At 33.7% G+C, this 19,756-nt stretch overlaps 1 protein-coding gene across 8 annotated transcripts in view; it reads left to right on the plus strand.

Annotated features, from left to right (window-relative positions):
- The first annotated feature begins 3,137 nt into the window (after positions 1-3,137).
- The window catches only part of LOC122279326, a 35,976-nt gene continuing 19,357 nt past the window's right edge, over positions 3,138-19,756 (plus strand). The window contains exons 1-3 of one of the 8 annotated variants that reach the window (XM_043089896.1): positions 3,168-3,263; positions 3,368-3,569; positions 4,445-4,609. In XM_043089896.1, coding sequence (XP_042945830.1) covers positions 4,505-4,609 — 105 coding nt within the window. In that variant the 5' untranslated portion in view covers positions 3,168-3,263; positions 3,368-3,569; positions 4,445-4,504. The other 7 variants (XM_043089898.1, XM_043089891.1, XM_043089894.1 and 4 more) reach the window with 7 other exon arrangements.

A 19,756-nucleotide genomic window follows, 5' to 3' on the forward strand; every position in this document is an offset into this window, starting at 1 on the left:
CATAAAAACATCTTGATACCATCTATAGTCAGACATTTAATGGCATCGTAAATTATTCAAATAATCATTAACACGATTTGTAATGTTTGAAGGAATACCAACAAAATGTTTGATAATCATATAAATTAAAATATTAACACCATCAGGTTGTGCCATTCCAATGGCTTCATTGAAAATAGGTAAGCCACTATCATCATGTTTTACAGCATGTTGGATTAAATCTCTGGTCTCCACAGTAAGGTGTTTATCCCACCAATTATAGATCATTCCAGTAAAACCAGTGGTTAAAATAATAACAATATAAGATTCCCTTATATTATTGTTAATATAAGCATTTGCAACAAGAGACACATTACTCATGGTATTGAGGATTTTTTGTTCAGAGATTCCATCAATGTTCTATTCGTAAGTTTTTTTAGTAGAATACGAAAATTGAGATTGAAAAATATTTTCTTCAAATTGTAAATTATGAGGAGTAGGTCTGGAATACCCGTTCTTTTTTAAAACTCATTGAATTGGGTTTTGAAGAATGTCTAGCAATTTCAAGTTTTAAACTAAAATCTTGAAAATTCTTTTCAAGTAACTCAATATTTTTAACAGTTGAGAAATCATTGTCAGAGGAATCTTTATCTGTAGTTTGAACAAAAACATCTTCCTTTCGTTGTTAGTTAAAGCACTAGTGGAATGTTTTTCTCTTTTAATTTCTTTAAGCATTTGATCAATTTTATCAAGAGTCTTGGCATGCTTAGTTTAAAAACCAAGTTTTGGCATTGTCTCTAGTAAAATAATCAAAGGTTTTTCAATAGTTTGTGAAACAAATTTTGAAGGTAAGGTAGAAATTGGATTTTCTATCTTTTCTTCAATTCGATCCAATTGTTGTCCAATGGTTTGGAGAAAAATCTTTGAAAAATTATTTTGTTGAATAATCTTTTTTATTTCAGATAAAACTATAGTAATCACATTATCTTTGGACTCTGTATTGGAAGCCTTAAAAGGGGAAGCAATTAAATAAGCTCCTAAATGGGAAATAATAATTGCCTCTAGAGGGGGATGACTAGATTTGATAATTTCCTTCTTCCTTGACAAATCAGTTTTTAAAACATTTAAACTGTTTTTTGGAATAAAATAATTTTTAACGAAATCAAAGAAAAGAACGTGCTTTTGAAGCTTATACATCTTTTCTTTCTATTTGCATTTGACACGTTTTTTAGAAGCAGAAAAATTCGCATGATAAGATTTTCAATTATCACAATTTTCAGCAGAACTGTATTCTTTAAATAAGGAAATTAAATCAATTTCAAAATAATCTCTATTGATAACATAGTTGATTGTGTAAAGTAGGTGCAATTGGTGCAACCATATTTGAAGCTGTAGGTGATAAAGATGAAGCATCTTCTTCTTTCTTATTAGCTTCTTCCTTTTTGGATTTATCCTTGGATATTTCAGCATCCTTGGTTGAATAGTAAGCATAAGTAATTTGGGAGCACATAGAAAGTCCTTTAAGTTTTAAATCAGGTTGGGTTGTTTTGATAGAATCTTCCAGAAATGGGTTGAGATTTTGGTCCAATCTTATTGGATTTTCTAAAACAGAACCAACAAAAGAAGATTTATATCCAGTGAAAGAATTTCTTCTTATACCGGGTGCTGGAGTTTGATCAAAACTAATTTTAACAGTACCATCTAAGTATTATTTAATATAATCAAGATCAGATTCATTAGTACAAACCTTAGCAGGAGGAACCTCATGTTCTAGAATCCATTCACTAGGTAGAGTAATATCTTTCCAGTAAATCATTCATGGAACTTGAATGTTCGCATCAGGAGTTGAACTTTGGATCAGCAAAGTTTTGTTTCCTGAAGTTTTTAAAATAGCTTTAGGATTTAAAGTCGTCTTTAAAACCCTGTAATAAATACGGTAAACCACTGCAAGGGATTTGCTACCTTCCATCATATCATAACCAGAAGTAACAATATTTAAAGTTAGAGTTTTTAAAATATGAGGATCATCTAAAGCAAGCGGTAAATCTAGAAAATAGTCAAAGTGAATAGGACCATTGAACAAAGAAGATTGAATCATTCCAAGAATGCTAGCCTCAAATTGGTTGTGTCTAGCATCTCTTAAACATAGTAAAATAAAAGCATTAATGCCTTTCCTCGTTAGAGATTTAACAACAACTCGAATAGATCCAATATGCAAAAATTTATAACCTTTTAACTGGAAATCTTGGATAGATTTCTTGTTAAACAAGTAACATTTTTCTTGTGATTTTGAAATAGCATAGGTCTGTTCAATAGTTTTAACATTAAATTTAGGTTTAAAGGTAGATTGAAGCCAAGTTGTTTTGTAAATAGAACTATGTTGAATTTTTGGAATAGTCCAACGATTGAAATCAATTGAATCAATTTATTCAATAGAAAAATCTTCTTCATTAATGATATTAGGGGGTATAGTCCTGAAACTAATAAATGAATTAGATATAAACATTCTATTCATTTTGTTACCAATCAAAATAGTGCTTCACGTTTTAGAAGTCCTAGGTACACATATACCTTATCTCATCCTTGCATCTAATTGCCCTATGCTCTCTTAGCAATAGGTCTTACAAGAGTACAAGTCTCTGGATAATTCTAGGGGTAACTGGACAGAGTAAGAGCTCAGTCTTTAGATTGAAAGACAACAAAACAAATGAAATGAAAAGAAGTAATTGTGATCTATTAGTAACCAAGAGTTGAACTTGGCTATGATACCAAAAAGAAGTAAGCAATAGGAAAGGAAGGAAGCAATTGTTAATAGAAATACATATGAACATAATTATAATATATATAATATAGTATATTAAAATTGAAAATTGGACCGAACTAGACCAAAAATTGATAGAATTAGAATATCGATTTAGGAGAATAATCAGTGCATAATCGATTTTAAAAAATGTAAAACTGGAACATACTAATTTAATCTTAAATGTTATAAAAAATCAGACTAAATTCATCACTAAAATCATTTTATTATTTTGAAACTATGTCGTCGCAATAGTTCTGACTGAAATGATCAATTGTGACGCATTTTACGGCGACACTTGTTTGCCATTAAATGCCTGAGTGCTATTTAATTATTTCCGGCGACAAAGAGTCGCCGTGCAAAGTCAATGTAAATAGCTCCCGGCCCTACACAAAGCAACACTTGGATTCCGAGCTGACTCGATCGAGGTCGTCTTCCTACCCGGGCATCAAGCATTTCTCTCTTCCACCCTTATCTTTCTCAGGTAATCACGGTTTCCTTCAATTCTCGTTTCCACGGCAAGTCTTCAATTTGTACTTCATACAAGAACTATATCGGTATTTGTCTATTTTCGTTCATCTTCTTAAGTGTGGGTTTGAGTGATGGAGATCCATTGTGAATCGGAGACTGGAGATCCTGTATCGGAGACCCACACGGCCTTCTGCTCAACGGAGACCCTTAACTCCTTTAACTCCATAGGAGACCCGCACAAGTCTCCAATTCTCAAGATGGAGACCCAGGTCTGCATAGGATGATGGGAGGCCCCGTGGGAATCGATCTACATCCATAGGTTTGTTTTCCTCTTGAGAAGAGGACGCCATGGGTCTCCTCTTGAGAGATTTTCTTTTTTACGTTTTTTGTTGTGAAATTTGCACATAATTGTTTACTTCTTCTCTTGGTAAATAGATACCATGGAGATCCCCGTGTTTTTACTTTTAAGTTTGTTTTTGGGTCGATGAGACATTTGTTGGTTTTAATGTTATTGTTTGGGTTGCTGGAAATTAGAGGATATGCTTGTCAGGTTTTATAGAATTTGCAGATATTAAGAATATGAGGAGAATATGAGGATATTGTGTAAATAAAATTCTGTTTTGGTCAGTTTGTAATACGATCTTCGTTTCAAATGATAGATGTGGAGAATTTTTAATATTTTTATACTTATTTTGTAAATTTGAACTTTTCTTATTTTCTAAATTTTAAACTCTGTTGAATTCAAAATGATCTTTGTGTGTTTGCGATCTTCGTATGCTGAATTAGTTTGTGGTTTGAGGTTTGGTCTGTTGAATTAGAAATTTTCAGCTACGTGTTGAATTAGAACTGTGGGTTGTTAAAATATGAAGGTTGTAATTCATTGTAGTTTGTCTAGAACATTTTGGCGCAGTGTTTGCTTAGAATTATTGCTTTTTGACACACATCTTTTAATTAGGTGCAGTGTTTGTTTTATTTATCTTTTATGCATATGAAATATTTCACTTATGTTTACCGATCCTCACTACTAATATATATGCACGCTTTCAAAAAAGTTATGATTTCGTTTTTATTTTCATTTAAATTTTTTATATTTAAAAGTTATAAATAAAAAAAAAAAACAGATTTATTCTTAATGATGCATGTCCATGGAATGTATCATATAATCTCTCTGAGGAACTCTAATTCTGGTAACAGTTCAATTTTCAGCCAAAAAAATTTGCCAAGGCATAGGAGAATACAAAGGAGGAGCAGAAAATGGTGAAAGTGTCCACCTACTTCGCAATGTCACTTGGAGCTTTCTTATTCTGGGAATCTATGGATAAGCTTCACGTTTGGATTGCTCTACATCAAGATGAAAAGGTATTAATCTTTTTCTCAATTTCCATGCTATTCATGCAGCATGTATTTGATTCAAATTTCAAGGAAAGGCCCCCCCTCTGCATCCTCTTCTTCTCTTTCCATCAATTAAAAAGAATTTCCTCTAGTTGGTTAAACCTTAATTCCATTTTTCAAATGTGGAGAATATCATTGAGATTAAGACTTTCTATATGCTAGTTAGATTTTTGTTTTGTTGTGATCTTTCGGCTGTCCAAAATTTCGTAATTGATCCATTTCGTCATTGCCTTTTCAAAATCCTGATGTTTGTCAAATTTGTGCCTTTCGTTAATTCAAATTAGATTTTATTTTTTGTGCAAGGCTGTTTGTAACTGTTTGTATAATATTTTCCGATTTGAAAAATATGGTTGTGATTGGCTTGGTAGTGAGTATTAAGGGATGTCATCTTTTAAGGATGGACAATCAAAGTTGTGAGAGGCAAAAAGGTGTTGAAGGAGCTTGTATTGGGTACCCTCACTATGAAATGGGTAGTGAAGACATTAGAGGAGTGCCCCTGGTTGGATGAGGAGTTTATAAGAACCACTTGTGACGGTAGCGGAGTCTTATGGCACAGCATAGCTCTAATGTATACAGGAGGTATTTGGTAGTAATAGAATATAGTGGGGGTGGGAGACGGGGCATCATTATCATCTCTAAAGAAGTGGAAGGGAAGGGGATGGAGGAAGATGGCCATGGAGTATAGGGAGCTATGTAATAGAGCCCCAGACAATCATACAAGGAATGGTTTTTCAGGTGTGCTCAATCAAGGAGAGAGAAAAATCAGGGAGAGGGTTACATATACGAGAATATGATAAAGAAAAACTTCCAATAGTAGGGGAGAGCATGGTGGCAGGAAGATCGTACAAGGCGGTGCTGGAAGGTCCAACAGGGGCGCAACGTTGAAATAGGGGCAGAAATGGAAATATGGAGGGTGAGTTTATATCTGTTGGAAAGAGTACACGACAACACCCAAAAGGGACATATTTTGAATCGGATGTGGTTCAAAGCTCCAAGGCAAACACGAAAATGGCAACTGTCGATTGTGCAAGAGGCTTGTCCAAGGACCTAAAATCTTTGACAAAAGCAACCGCTGGAAGTGAGAGAGAGACAATGAATAGGCTTATAAGTAGTGTGGACGATGAACTAGGCCATGGAATGAACTTGGCCAAAAGCAAACAGGACAATTTAAGGTTCATGCTCTTTGGACTCTAAACTGGGCTCGAGAGTAAAAAGGAAGACAAATGGGCTGCATTATTCACGGGCTGAGAAGAAGTCCATGTACCGATATGGAGCTGGTGGGTCAAACTTGGGTTTGAAACCGGGTTGTCGTCTAGAAAGTATTCGGTGCCGATGACTCTCAGGGAGGGGGATGCACAGAAATATCGCCAGAGCAAGGCGAGCAAGTGGGTGGCACCTCAATAGATGCTATGCTGGTGATAATACCAGCGACAAACGTTATGGCCGTAAAACACACATTCGACACGGGAAACTCATCGGAGTCGACGATATACTAGATGGGGATGTCAAAGAACCAACTGATGGAGGTAGTCGAGCTGGTATCCCGGTCAATGAGGGGGCGGTGGCAGTGTTGGAGAATAGATGTTGGACTAAGTTTTTGATGCCAAAATCATCGCTTGGACTGCCTACGTGGACGGGAACACTTATTTGTCGATCCAAAACACGCCGTCTATTGAAATAGAAGGCATTCTGAGCCTAGGAGAGGTTCCAATAGAGGAAGGGGTTTGGGAAGGGTGTATCATGAGGGAAATGGAATTTATAGATAATACGCTTTGTGTTTGAATTGGTCATGGCTGAGTAAGAGCATTGGGAGGTGCTGGGTCTTGTCTCTGACAAGTTGGATGTAGTACAAAAAAACCCCTTCATTAGTGAAGAGGGAACTATCTGAAGTAAAGAGGCCTAATAAAATAAGTGATTGTGGCCATTGAAAGGGTTTCTTTGTTGGAAGAAATATCTTGGAGACAAAAATTGCAAGCATTATGGTTGAATGAAGGGGATGTATGCACCAAGTTCTTCCACCGGGTGGCTATCTCACATAGGAGAAACCATACTATAGAGATGTTGGTGATTGATGGGGTGGCTTCCTCCAACCAAATTGAGATCACAGATCACATTGTCAGTTACTATGAGAATGTGCTCTCGAAACAATTTTAGGTGATCCTCTATTTTTGCTACTCTTTGTTTTTATGATGGATGGTTTTAGTAAGATGCTTTTAGGTGTTGTGGGGCTCATGTGATATCCCGTATTTTTGTATGTTTTAATTAATTAATTATTTTATTTATTATTATTAGTGATTCTCTTGTTTTAAATTTAACGTGATTTTCGTTGTATTATTTTAGGATTATTAAGTTGTGAAATTTATTTTAATGTGCTTTTCTTAATATTAATTATTGTTTAATATTTAAACTGCTCTATTCTAATTTAGTTTATTGTTGTGTTTAATGTTTATTTTTATTAATATTTAGTTGTAGTGTTTTTACTTGTCTTTTATTTATTTTGTTGTACAATTTTTATTTGATTGGACCTTTATTTTTCGGATTGGGCTTTTTTAGTGTGTTATAATTTCTGTTTTGGGCCCAGCCTGTGGGCTTGCTCTCAGCCCTCCCTTTCTTTCTAAATGGCGCCCTTTTTGGCCAGCCCTTAGGGCTTTAAGCATTCTCCTTACTCTTGTCGACCTGCTGCTTCTTCTTCCTCTTCTATTTTCTTTTTTCCTCTCTTCTTCCTCTGCGAATCTGTGCTACTGCTGCTGCTTCTTCCCGTTTCTTTTTCTTTTCTTGCATCTCTTTCTATTTATTTTCCTTTCTTCTATTTTTTTTCTTTTAAGGGGGGAGGATGTGATACCCCGTATTTTCTGTGGCACCCCGACTCTCACGTACGGAAAGATGGAAATTGTGACACCAGAATGATGACAATATGGGTTATACACTCCAACGACAAGTGCTAAGTATGTGTATATAACAACCATCACAACGGATAAATAAAAGAAGTTAACTAAGTACCAAAATTTTAAATACAAATTCACTAAAATAAAATGTTTTTCAAAAGGATTATACAGCTATCCAGTAAAATATAATACAAAGCCAAAATACACCGTCAAAAAGGGGGAAATAAATTCCAAAGACAACAAGCGACCTAGGTCACTCCTCTAGTAGAGTCAAAGCCTTAGGCTCAACGTTCTCATCTGCATCAAAATCTACAATTCCATAAAACGAAATTGTAGGGTATGAATATTACATGAGATTATGAGTTTTAGTATGTAACCAACTAAACAACCCAAGAGATAAAAACATATTTAGACAACCAACATGTATGCATGCATATGTTGAAACATGTATAAGACCAAAATCATCATTTTTTCTCGAAAATGACCATTTTTTTAATGCACTTCAAAAATCCCATTTGACCCAAAACAAGTTCATTAAAGGAAACAACTGCCATTTTTTCCAGAAAATAGCCCAAGTAGAAATTCATCATTTTTCCAGAAAATGGTCAACATCCATTTATCAAAATCTGCCATTTTTCTGAAAAAATAGCCCACATATCCGATTATCTCGTATGTATCATGATCTCTCATAGGGACTATTTGCACACCCTAGCTCCCTTCGTCACACCAGGGGTAACGACTGTGCGTGTGACTTCGTAATGAGCAATGCCCATCTTCACACCCAGCACGTTCGTGACTAAGTGTGACGCCCCCAAATTCCATTTGGGATCGAACGGAAAATTGAAGCGTCGAGACATGCAACACAAGGTTACCTGCCCCCGTTCATGACATATAAGATGCAATGTTCCTAACATGCATATAACAATATGCAATATTCGCAGTGGATAATTTTTTTTTCTTTAGCAATATTATGCACCAAATTGAAAATATCCCAAATGCTTAAAACATACTCCATACATAAAAACTTATTGAACAACTAAAATTACAACCCTAGTCCAAAATAGTTATGATCCAAAAGTACTGGAGATGCAACTCCATCGTACAAGTAGTAATTTAACTACTATATTAACATTAACGACGCATCATCGTTCAATCGACTGTATCTAGTTGGTCAGCTCCTGATCCTCCTTCAGGTCCTGTAACAAGATTTACCATTCGAGGGGAATGGTAGTTGGGACTACCACAGTGAGATTTGATTTCAAATCTCAGCAAGTTAACAAAAAACTTCCACACATGCTAATGATGTATGGATGACAGTAAAAGCATAAATGTATAATCAAATTCATAAATAATTAAAGCATAACTTAGCGTACAACATATCATAATTGACATAACTTAAATTGAAACATGAACTGAACTTGACTTGACATGAACTTGATCTGAAACTTGACTTAGTATGAACTTACTCTGAAACTTGAATTAATATGAAAAATACATACTCCACAGTTGTTGTGGTCCCATGTATTCTACGTGTAAATACATACTCTACAGTTGTTGTGGCTCCATGTATTCTACGCAAACTTGACTTAACATGAAAAATACATACTCCACAGTTGTTGTGGCCCCATGTATTCTACACAAACTGAATGTACTCAAGATGAAACGTGACTCGAAAATGAAAGGACTGGAGCCCTGACGTAACATAACGTGATTTGAACATAACTTGAAATACATAACCAACTTGAGATAGAAACATTTCGTAACATGGCATAATATATAATAAACAACATATTTAATATGACATACTTGTAATGTACAGTAATACATGACAGAATATATTATGTAACAGATAAAAATTGATGACAGAATAAATTCTGTATAATAGATAATTACGTGATAACTTGGCATGGCATGACATATATGATAACATACATACATACACTGTAGTTCCTTTACTTAGCACACATACACAGTAGACTGCTAGTAAGTTAAAAGCTAACTTACCTCGATCTCCGCGTTTCTTATAAAACTTCAAGTGTGATCACGAGGAACTGTAATTAGTGATTCTAAAAGTTAGAACTAAATCACTAAAAATTTGAAATATGAAAAATACTAACTTAAAGAGTAAAATTTTCATTTTACTCTCTACATGTGGGAAAATGACCGTTTTACCCATAACTTAAGGATTTTGCATACTAACTCCAAAAGTTTCCAAAATTTACATATTTTGTCCTAAACTTAAATATCAACTCAGAAAAATTTAAAACAAAACACAACTATGAAGAACACACTATGGCCGAAACATCTATAGGCCATTTTCCTTGATTTTTGTTGCAATTCTTTCCAACTTCAAAACTCATGTGTAAACCAAAATTTTGTAACAAACATCTTTCAATCCTAAGTTCAAAACCATATTTAAAACATCCATTTAGAAAAAGCTAATAATTAACACCAAACTTTTTGTAAAAAGATCCAAGCACTTGAATCACAAGTTTTGACCTTAAATCAAAACATCTCCAAGAATTTCAAAAATCAAATCTTACTTCTAACATATTCATAATATCATCCTAATATCAACCATGCTTTAAATCATCAAAGTAAAGTCACCAAAATCACAAAATAACATTTAGAGTTTTTGGTTTTACACTTAATCCAAAAACAGAAACTTTTTCCTCAACTAGTTTTGATAAATCTCTTGATCTATGATTTATAAATATATGATCTTCAAACCAAACCATCACATGGTTTAAAAAGATGTCCTAAAACATATATAAGCTTCTAATTCAAGATCACATGGTTAGAAATTAACCAAAACATAAATTTAGCCAATAATATCCACACTTTGGCTTATTTGAATATCTCTTTGCATAAAATTTCATATCTTTGACACTAACATCAAATATTTTCAAAATAATAATATAACATATATATAAGATACTTAAAATCCTCCAATAAAATTATTAAAGTTATTAGAATAGGTTTAGACCATCAAAGAGTTAAACTTTCTCAAAACAGAAACTGTTTTTCTTCTTCCAGTTTCTAAGTTTCTAAATCTAAGAAAATCTTTCATCAAAACCTTTAATAATGCAAAAATCCTCGACCAATAGTCACATATACATGTTAACAATACTCCATAAAAATTTTGGATCAATATCTATCCATTAGCTTGGTCAAAAACTCCAAACTATAACATATTCTCCAGTTTATCTCCCAGAATGACCTTTTTATAGTTTACACAATATTTGAGTGACCAAATGATCTTCAAATGGGGCAAATAAGATATCCATATAAATTAGACTAAAAAAGGAACAACTTATATGAAGGAGACTTTATGATAAAACACTTACAAAAGCTTCGAAATGGGTGTGCAAAAGACCTCCTAAAAGCTGTCCGAGAGAGTGTTTGATATTCTTTCAATGGAAAGTGTAAATGAAGATAATTTCGTGGGGAGAGGTGGCTGTAGATACTTATGGATGAGATATGAAAGAGATGAGGCTGGAGTTGAGAATTGAGTGTAGTTTTCTCCTACCCAAAAAAATCTATAAATGATTATCTTATAATATTCTATCCAATAATATCTAAAAAAAATCAACTTAAGATATTTTTATCTAATAATATCTATCAACTCAAAATATTTTTACCCAATAATATTCACGAAAATTGCCTCAAGATATTTCTTTTTATCCAATAATATCTACAGTTTTGAACAGACGTTTTGTCCGAAAATATAAAAAAATGTTATTGCGCCATAAGACTTTAAATAACCCTCCGAGTCTAATGGCACAAACCATAATACATTTTGACACTTCTGATACCATAGTAAATAATAACACTAACTATATAGTTAGACAAAAACCTATACGATTAATGGATTCGTGAAAACTTATGAAATTTTCACAAGGTTCCTAAAGTTAATAGAAATTTCACAATTGAATTTCTAGCAGGTTGTTACAATCTCCCCTCCTAAAAAAAAGATTTCGTTCTCGAAATCGAAGTAAGTAAGAAATAACAAGTTAAGGAATATGTGTTGCTTACCAACCTGGTGTCTATCCCGTATATGTTTGCCTTTGAGATTATGTCATTTCTTAACTCTCTTATTTTAATCAACAATTATATTACACTTCTTTTCACAAGGTTGGCCAAGTTGTATCGACACACTCTCCAAACCTAAAACTTCAAGTAAATAATTTTTCGAAACTCTTTTTTAGAAAAACATAGGCGATATACTTTAAGTGTTTTTGTAAATACCAAAGTTAGTAGAGAATTCATCAAAATTAAGTTGTTATCCTCTCTCTCTCTCTCTCTCTCTGTTTGTTTTTTATTTTTTTTTTATTTTTTTATTTTTTAAAACGGTGGCCCTCTGTTTTAGACCAGACAACTCTGATGCGCATGATTTTTATAGGTCTTCTGTAATTGTCAGGCGCCGCATAGCTACAACACTACTTTGTTCTTCTGTAATTGTCAGGCACCGCAGCTATGATACTACATTGCTCTTGTCTCTTGTAGAGAAATGATTCACGAGAGATGATTCGTCATAATTTTCTCTATAAAAGAATTATTCAGTTCATCTTTTTTCTCATCTCATCTTCTTCATTTTTCTGAAATTAGTTTGCATTCTTACTCTGCAATCTCTTTCTGCTTACTCACTTTGCAATGGCTCAGCAATCTTCTCATTATCAAAACATAAGGTATTCTGCACCTCGTTCACCAGTTGTTTATGCTTCTTCCGTAGGTGATATAATGCAATCCAATAATGATCTGACTAATAAATCAGATAATGAACTTATCTACGAACTTGTGAGTCTCAGTACTCGATACTCATCAGTCATTGTCGCATATTCTCAGCGACTGCAATCCAGGACTGGTGGGGTTGACAAATTCCAGGAGAAAATTTCTATCCTTCAGAGGCTTCTTATGGAATCCAACATGAAGATAGAAGCAGTAAAGCGAGAGAGCAGAGATTTAAAATCTTTGCTTAACTTTTCTTTTCGAGTGGTTACTCCTTTAGATAGGAAAGACATGCAGATTTTTGAAGAGCAAGAGCGCTTAAAGATTGAGGCAAAGAGCCTCAAATTTCTGTAATTTTGCTTTATGATAATAAAATAATACTTCACAAATATTCATATTTGTGTTTCTATCTTCTAGTAGATGTTTTATGTGCTCCATTTTATTTCTTTCAGGGATTTTCATATATATGCTATGATCCAATGACTCATATAAATATGCATTTAATCATGCATATCCAAACTCTCAATAATCTTCAAGTTAATAAAAACCTCAAGGAGTTCTACTGGTCTAGGACTAACTTACTTCTTTATAATTGCAACAATCAGTCATCTTCCTAGGTGGTACTTCGATAACTAACCAGTTAATAACTTAAACTTGAGACTTTCTCTCTTATGATTGTCATAACTCTTCTATCAATCATGAGTTATCAATTATTTTAACTCTAAATGATTTGTTCCTAATGTTCACATAAATCTTCAAGACCAAGATTTTACTCCCCATATAATAGTCTTCAAAAGAAGATTGATCTATGTATCCATAAAGATAGTGCTTTGCCAGAAATCATTTATTGGCAGCGTAGTAATACTATTATCATAAATGAATCCTACTAAGACTAAAGTTTCTCCTAATCAAATTACTCTTCCAAACACAATTTCTATCGTATTCTCAGAATCAAAACAATCCTCCAAATATGTGGAATACCATTCATCAATCCTACATATCCTTTCTTATATTACTAAAAGGTATTCTATATTTACATTAGTATGAACAATAATATTTCTAATGAAAATTGTTACTCTTACCACTAGGGTCACTATTCAGCTTTCAAGCTGAATTCTCAAGCACTACCATAATTAATAGAAACAATGACTCGTTTGAATCAAACAATGTACAATTTACCAACCCCAAAGACTTGACCTACTCCAAAATAACAATAATGCTATACTACCATCAATTGCAATCAGATCAACATTAACTATGTTTACCTCAACTAATCCTTCATCCATCGGGAAATTCTGATCCTCTTGATTGTTATCTCCCTTAGGATTCCGAGATATTCTATCACGAGTCATGTGCCCCTTCTTGAAACACACGAGTATATGTATAAAAACCACATACTACCTTTCATACCTTAAGAAATTCAAGCCTACTGAAGACTAAAATTTCAAGCCTAATGTTTGGTGCATTTCTTAAGGACATGTGGATTTACTGCCCAGAGACGTATTTGCTCTGATACCACCCTGTGACGCCCCCAAATTCCATTTGGGATCGAACGGAAATTTGAAACGTCGAAACATGTAACACAAGGTTACCTGCCCCCGTTCATGACATATAAGATGCAATGTTCCTAACATGTATATAACAATATTCAATATTCGCAGCGGATAATTTTTTTTTTCTTTAGCAATACTATGCACCAAATTGAAAATATCACAAATGCTTAAAACATACTCCATACATAAAAATCTATTGAACAACTAAAATCACAACACTAATCCAAAATAGTTATGATCCAAAAGTACTGGAGATGTAACTCCATCGTACAAGTAGTAATTTAACTACTATATTAACATTAACGACGCACCATCGTTCAATCGACTGTGTCTAGTTGGTCAGCTCCTGATCCTCCTTCAGGTCCTGTAACAAGATCTACCATTCGAGGGGAATGGTAGTTGGGACGACCACAGTGAGATTTGATTTCAAATCTCAGCAAGTTAACAAAAAACTTCCACGCATGCTAATGATGCATGGATGACAGTAAAAGCATAAATGCATAATCAAATTCATAAATAATTAAAGCATAACTTAGCGTACAACATAGCATAATTGACATAACTTAAATTGAAACATGAACTGAACTTGACTTGACATGAACTTGATCTGAAACTTGACTTAGTATGAACTTACTCTGAAACTTGAATTAATATGAAAAATACATACTCCACAGTTGTTGTGGCCCCATGTATTCTACGCAAACTTGACTTAACATGAAAAATACATACTCCACAGTTGTTGTGGCCCCATGTATTCTACGTGTAAATACATACTCCACAGTTGTTGTGGCCCCATGTATTCTACACATTACAATGCTGTTAAATACATACTCCACAGTTATTGTGGCCTCATGTATTCTACACAAACTGAATGTACTCAAGATGAAATGTGACTGGAAAACGAAAGGACTGGAGCCCTGACGTAACATAACGTGATTTGAACATAACTTGAAATACATGACCATTTTGAGATAGAAATATTTCGTAACATGGCATAACATATAATAGACAACATATTTAACATGACATACTTGTAATGTACAGTAATACATGACAGAATATATTATGTAACAGATAAAAATTGATGACAGAATAAATTCTGTATAATAGATAATTACGTGATAACTTGGCATGGCATGACATATATGATAACATACATACATACACTGTAGTTTCTTTACTTAGCACACATACACAGTAGACTGCTAGTAAGTTAAAAGCTAACTTACCTCGATCTCCGCGTTTCTTATAAAACTTCAAGTGTAATCACGAGGAACTGTAATTAGTGATTCTAAAAGTTAGAACTAAATCACTAAAAATTTGAAATATGAAAAATACTAACTTAAAGAGTAAAATTTTCATTTTACTCTCTACATGTGGGAAAATAACCGTTTTACCTATAACTTAAGGATTTTGCATACTAACTCCAAAAGTTTCCAAAATTTACATTTCTCATATAAATTTTGTCCTAAACTTAAATATCAACTCAGAAAAATTTAAAACAAAACATAACTATGAAGAACACACTATGGCCGAAACATCCAAAGGTCATTTCCCTTGATTTTTGTTGCAATTCTTTCCAACTTCAAAACTCATGCTTAAACCAAAATTTTACAACAAACATCTTCCAATTCTAAGTTCAAAACCATATTTAAAACATCCATTTAGAAAAAACTAATAATTAAAACCAAACTTTTTTGTAAAAAGATCCAAGCACTTGAATTACAAGTTTTGACCTTAAATCAAAATATCTCCAAGAATTTCAAAAATCAAATCTTACTTCTAACATATTCATAATATCATCCTAACATCAACCATGCTTTAAATCATCAAATTAAAGTCACCAAAATCACAAAATAACATTTAGAGTTTTTGGCTTTATACTTAGTCCAAAAACAAAAACTTTTTCCTCAACTAGTTTTGATAAATCTCTTGATCTATGACTTATAAATATATGATCTTCAAACCAAACCATCACATGGTTTAAAAAGATGTCCTAAAACATATATAAGCTTCTAATTCAAGATCACATGGTTAGAAATTAATCAAAACATAAATTTAGCCAATAATATCCATACTTTGGCTTATTTGAATATCTCTTTGCATAAAATTTCATATCTTTGACACTAACATCAAATATTTTCAAAATAATAATATAACATATATATAAGATACTTAAAATCCTCCAATAAAATTATTAAAGTCATTAGAATAGGTTTAGACCATCAAGGAGTTAAACTTTCTCAAAACAGAAACTGTTTTTCTTCTTCCAGTTTTTAAGTTTCTAAATCTAAGAAAATCTTTCATCAAAACCTTTAATAATGCAAAAATCCTCGACCAATAGTCACATATACATGTTAACAATACTCCATAAAAATTTTGGATCAATATCTATCCATTAGCTTGGTCAAAAACTCCAAACTATAACATATTCTCCAGTTTATCTCCCAGAATGACCTTTCTATAGTTTACACAATATTTGACTGACCAAATGATCTTCAAATGGGGCAAATAAGATATCCATGTAAACTAGACTAAAAAAGGAACAACTTATATGAAGGAGACTTTATGATAAAACACTTACAAAAGTTTCGAAATGGGTGTGCAAAAGACCTCCTAAAAGCTGTCCGAGAGAGTGTTTGATATTCTTTCAATGGAAAGTGTAAATGAAGATAATTTCGTGGGGAGAGGTGGCTGGAAATACTTATGAATGAGATATGGAAGAGATGAGGCTAGAGTTGAGAGTTGAGTGTAGTTTTCTCCTACCCAAAAAAATCTATAAATAATTATCTTATAATATTCTATCCAATAATATCTAAAAAAAATCAACTTAAGATATTTTTATCTAATAATATCTATCAACTCAAAATATTTTTACCCAATAATATTCACGAAAATTACCTCAAGATATTTCTTTTTATCCAATAATATCTACAGTTTTGAACAGACGTTTTGTCCGAAAATATGAAAAAATGTTATTGCGCCATAAGACTTTAAATAACCCTCCGAGTCTAATGGCACAAACCATAATACATTTTGACACTTCTAACTATTTCCAATAATCAAAAATACACTTCTGATACCATAGTAAATAATAACACTAACTATATAGTTAGACAAAAACCTATACGATTAATGGATTCGTGAAAACTTATGAGGTTTTCACAAGGTTCCTAAAGTTAATAGAAATTTCACAATTGAATTTCTAGCGGGTTGTTACACTAAGCATCCTCTATCCCCCCACCAGCAGATGGGCCACGGAGTTGACACGAGAGCATTACCATCTCGACCGATCTCGTTGTCATCCAACGACAACCTAGGGGACATCATTTAGTTTTATTTGCTCCCGAGTGACCAGAGGAGCTCTATTGAGATAATGCCTCATTTCAACTTGGGGTTGTGATACACACGCACCTAAAAATCCTTTCTCAATATGGAAACCCAGTTTTCATCCTTAACACATAAAAATACATGAAACATAATAATGAATGTCAAGACACAATACACAACAGATAAAAACCCAAACACCGCCAAACTCCACAAATATGTCCAACCTCCAATTCGACCCAAAAATCGACACACCTCGGACTCAAGGCCCGGCATAACCAAACAGATTGCAGAAAAATATGTTAGCATAAAAATATATTAAAATCTCATTAAATTCTTTGAAAAATTACTTATAATGATGAAAAGGCAAAACTCTGAAAGATCGAAGCACATGAGCACCTGATTAATGTCAAAAGTGAATATGAAATAAAATCACTAACAAGCACGATTTTTGAGACTGAAAATGGGACTCGAAAACAAGAAAATTCGAAGTGAAAATTGAGGGAAAGGTGGGCTGATTTACAAGATAAAAACTAGAAGATAAAGGCTGGACAATGGGATGCACGACATGGGAGAAAGATAACCAAGCAAATCAAAATGAAGCTCAAGGGTAGTAGCTAAGAACAGGGCACGGTAAGGCCAAAAAACAGAGCACGGATTTGGGGAGAAATGGTGGTGGCGTGGGTCGATGGCGGAAGGAATCACAACCGAGGTTGCGAGGTGAGATTGGGCTGGCGACAATGGGCGGTGCTACAACTCAAAGATAGAGAGAAAAGTCACAGGTTGTAGCAGGGGAAGAGAAACTAACAAAAGAAAATAAATGAAAGAGAGGGGAAGAAATAGAAGGAGATGAAAGAAAAGAAAAAGAAACAGGAAGAAGCAACAGTAGCAGAGCATAGATTCACAGAGGAAGAAGAGAGGAAAAAAGAAAATAGAAAGAGGAAGAAGAAGCAGCTGCGCGGCAGGAGAAAAAGATTAAAGCCCTAAAGGCTGGCCAAAAAGGGCGTCGTTTAGAGAGAGGGAGGGCTGAAAGCAAGCCCACGGGCTGGGCTTCACACACTGAACGAGTTGGGCCCAAACAAACGTGGTTGGGTTTGGGTGTTGAGAAGTGTTGAGATATGTTGTGAATAGTAATAAAAAAGTAGGTGAAAATTAATAATAGAATATTGAATAGTAGTAAAAAGTAGGTGAAAAGTAATAATAAAGTAATGAATAGTAGTGGATTATATTGAGAAGTGTTGAGAGTATCTCAACACCCAAACACACTTAACACACTAAACAAGCCCAATTCAAAAAATAAAGGTCCAATAAAATGAAAATGGTACAATAAAATAGATAAAAGACAAATAAAAACAGTACATCTAAATATTAATAAAAATAAACAAGCAAATCAATAATAAACTAAATTAAAATAGAGAGCAATTTAAATATTAAATAATAATTAATATCAAGAAAAACACATTAAAATAAATTTCACAACTTAGTAATCATAAAATAATATAAAGAAAATCACGTTAAATTTAAAACAAGAGAACCACTAATAATAATAAATAAAATAATTATTTAATTAAAACACACGAAAATATAGGGTATCATATCCTCTCCCCTTAAAAGAAAATTTCGTTTTTGGAATTGGCAAGGTCAAATATTAACGCCAAGGCAAGTGATAAGATTCAACTAAGAGCAGGCTTCAGAAGACATTGCTAGTGTCACCCAAACAAATACGGATATTGCTCTGTCATGTTTGCTTCCTCTACCAAGAGAAATCTTGAGCCTATGGATCTCTCCATGATACTTTCACCAAAGGAATCGACTTGGATCTCAGCCTTTTCTCTTTTCAATCCACATTCTGCGTCGGGGCAACTTCATAAGTAAGGTCTGGCTGGAGCTGAATGCGCTCTGGGTTGAAAATACGTGGCTCATTCTGCCCAAATCTCTTCTTTAGCAATGACATGTGGAAAACATCATGAACTTCTCCAAAATAATCTGACAATGCAACTCTATAAGCAATGGACCCAACCTTCTCCAAAATCTGAAAAGGGCCAACATATCTCCTACTAAGCTTTCATTTCATATTGAAACGCTTAACATATTTCATGGGATAGACTTTGAGATATATCCAATTACCTTCCTTAAAATATAGGTCTCTTCTTCTCGTATCTGCATAACTTTCTAACAACTCTAAGCTACTTCCATCTTGTCCCTTATAACTCGAACTTGGTATTTCATTTCTTGGATTATTTTAGATCCAATTAATTTACTCTCACCAACTTCATCCCACAGCACAACGGCGATTTGCACTTTCTCCCGTAAATGGCTTCATAAGGAGCCATCTGAGTGAATGTGTGAAAGCTGTTATTGTAAGCAAATTTTATAATTGGCAGGTGATTCTCCCAACTTCCCTAGAATTTCGTGACGCAAGCCCGTGATATATCCTCGAGAGTCTGAATAGTGCATTCCGATTAACCATCGGTTTGAGGGTGATATGCAGTACTAAACTTCAATTTAGTGTCTAAAGTTGCGTGCAAACTCTTCCAAAAATGGGACGTGAACCACTGGTCCCGATCCGACACAATGCTTTTGGGTATTCTATACAAACGCATTATCTCCTTAACATACAA

This window comes from Carya illinoinensis, chromosome 10, assembly GCF_018687715.1.
Source record: "Carya illinoinensis cultivar Pawnee chromosome 10, C.illinoinensisPawnee_v1, whole genome shotgun sequence".
Lineage (NCBI taxonomy): Eukaryota > Viridiplantae > Streptophyta > Magnoliopsida > Fagales > Juglandaceae > Carya > Carya illinoinensis.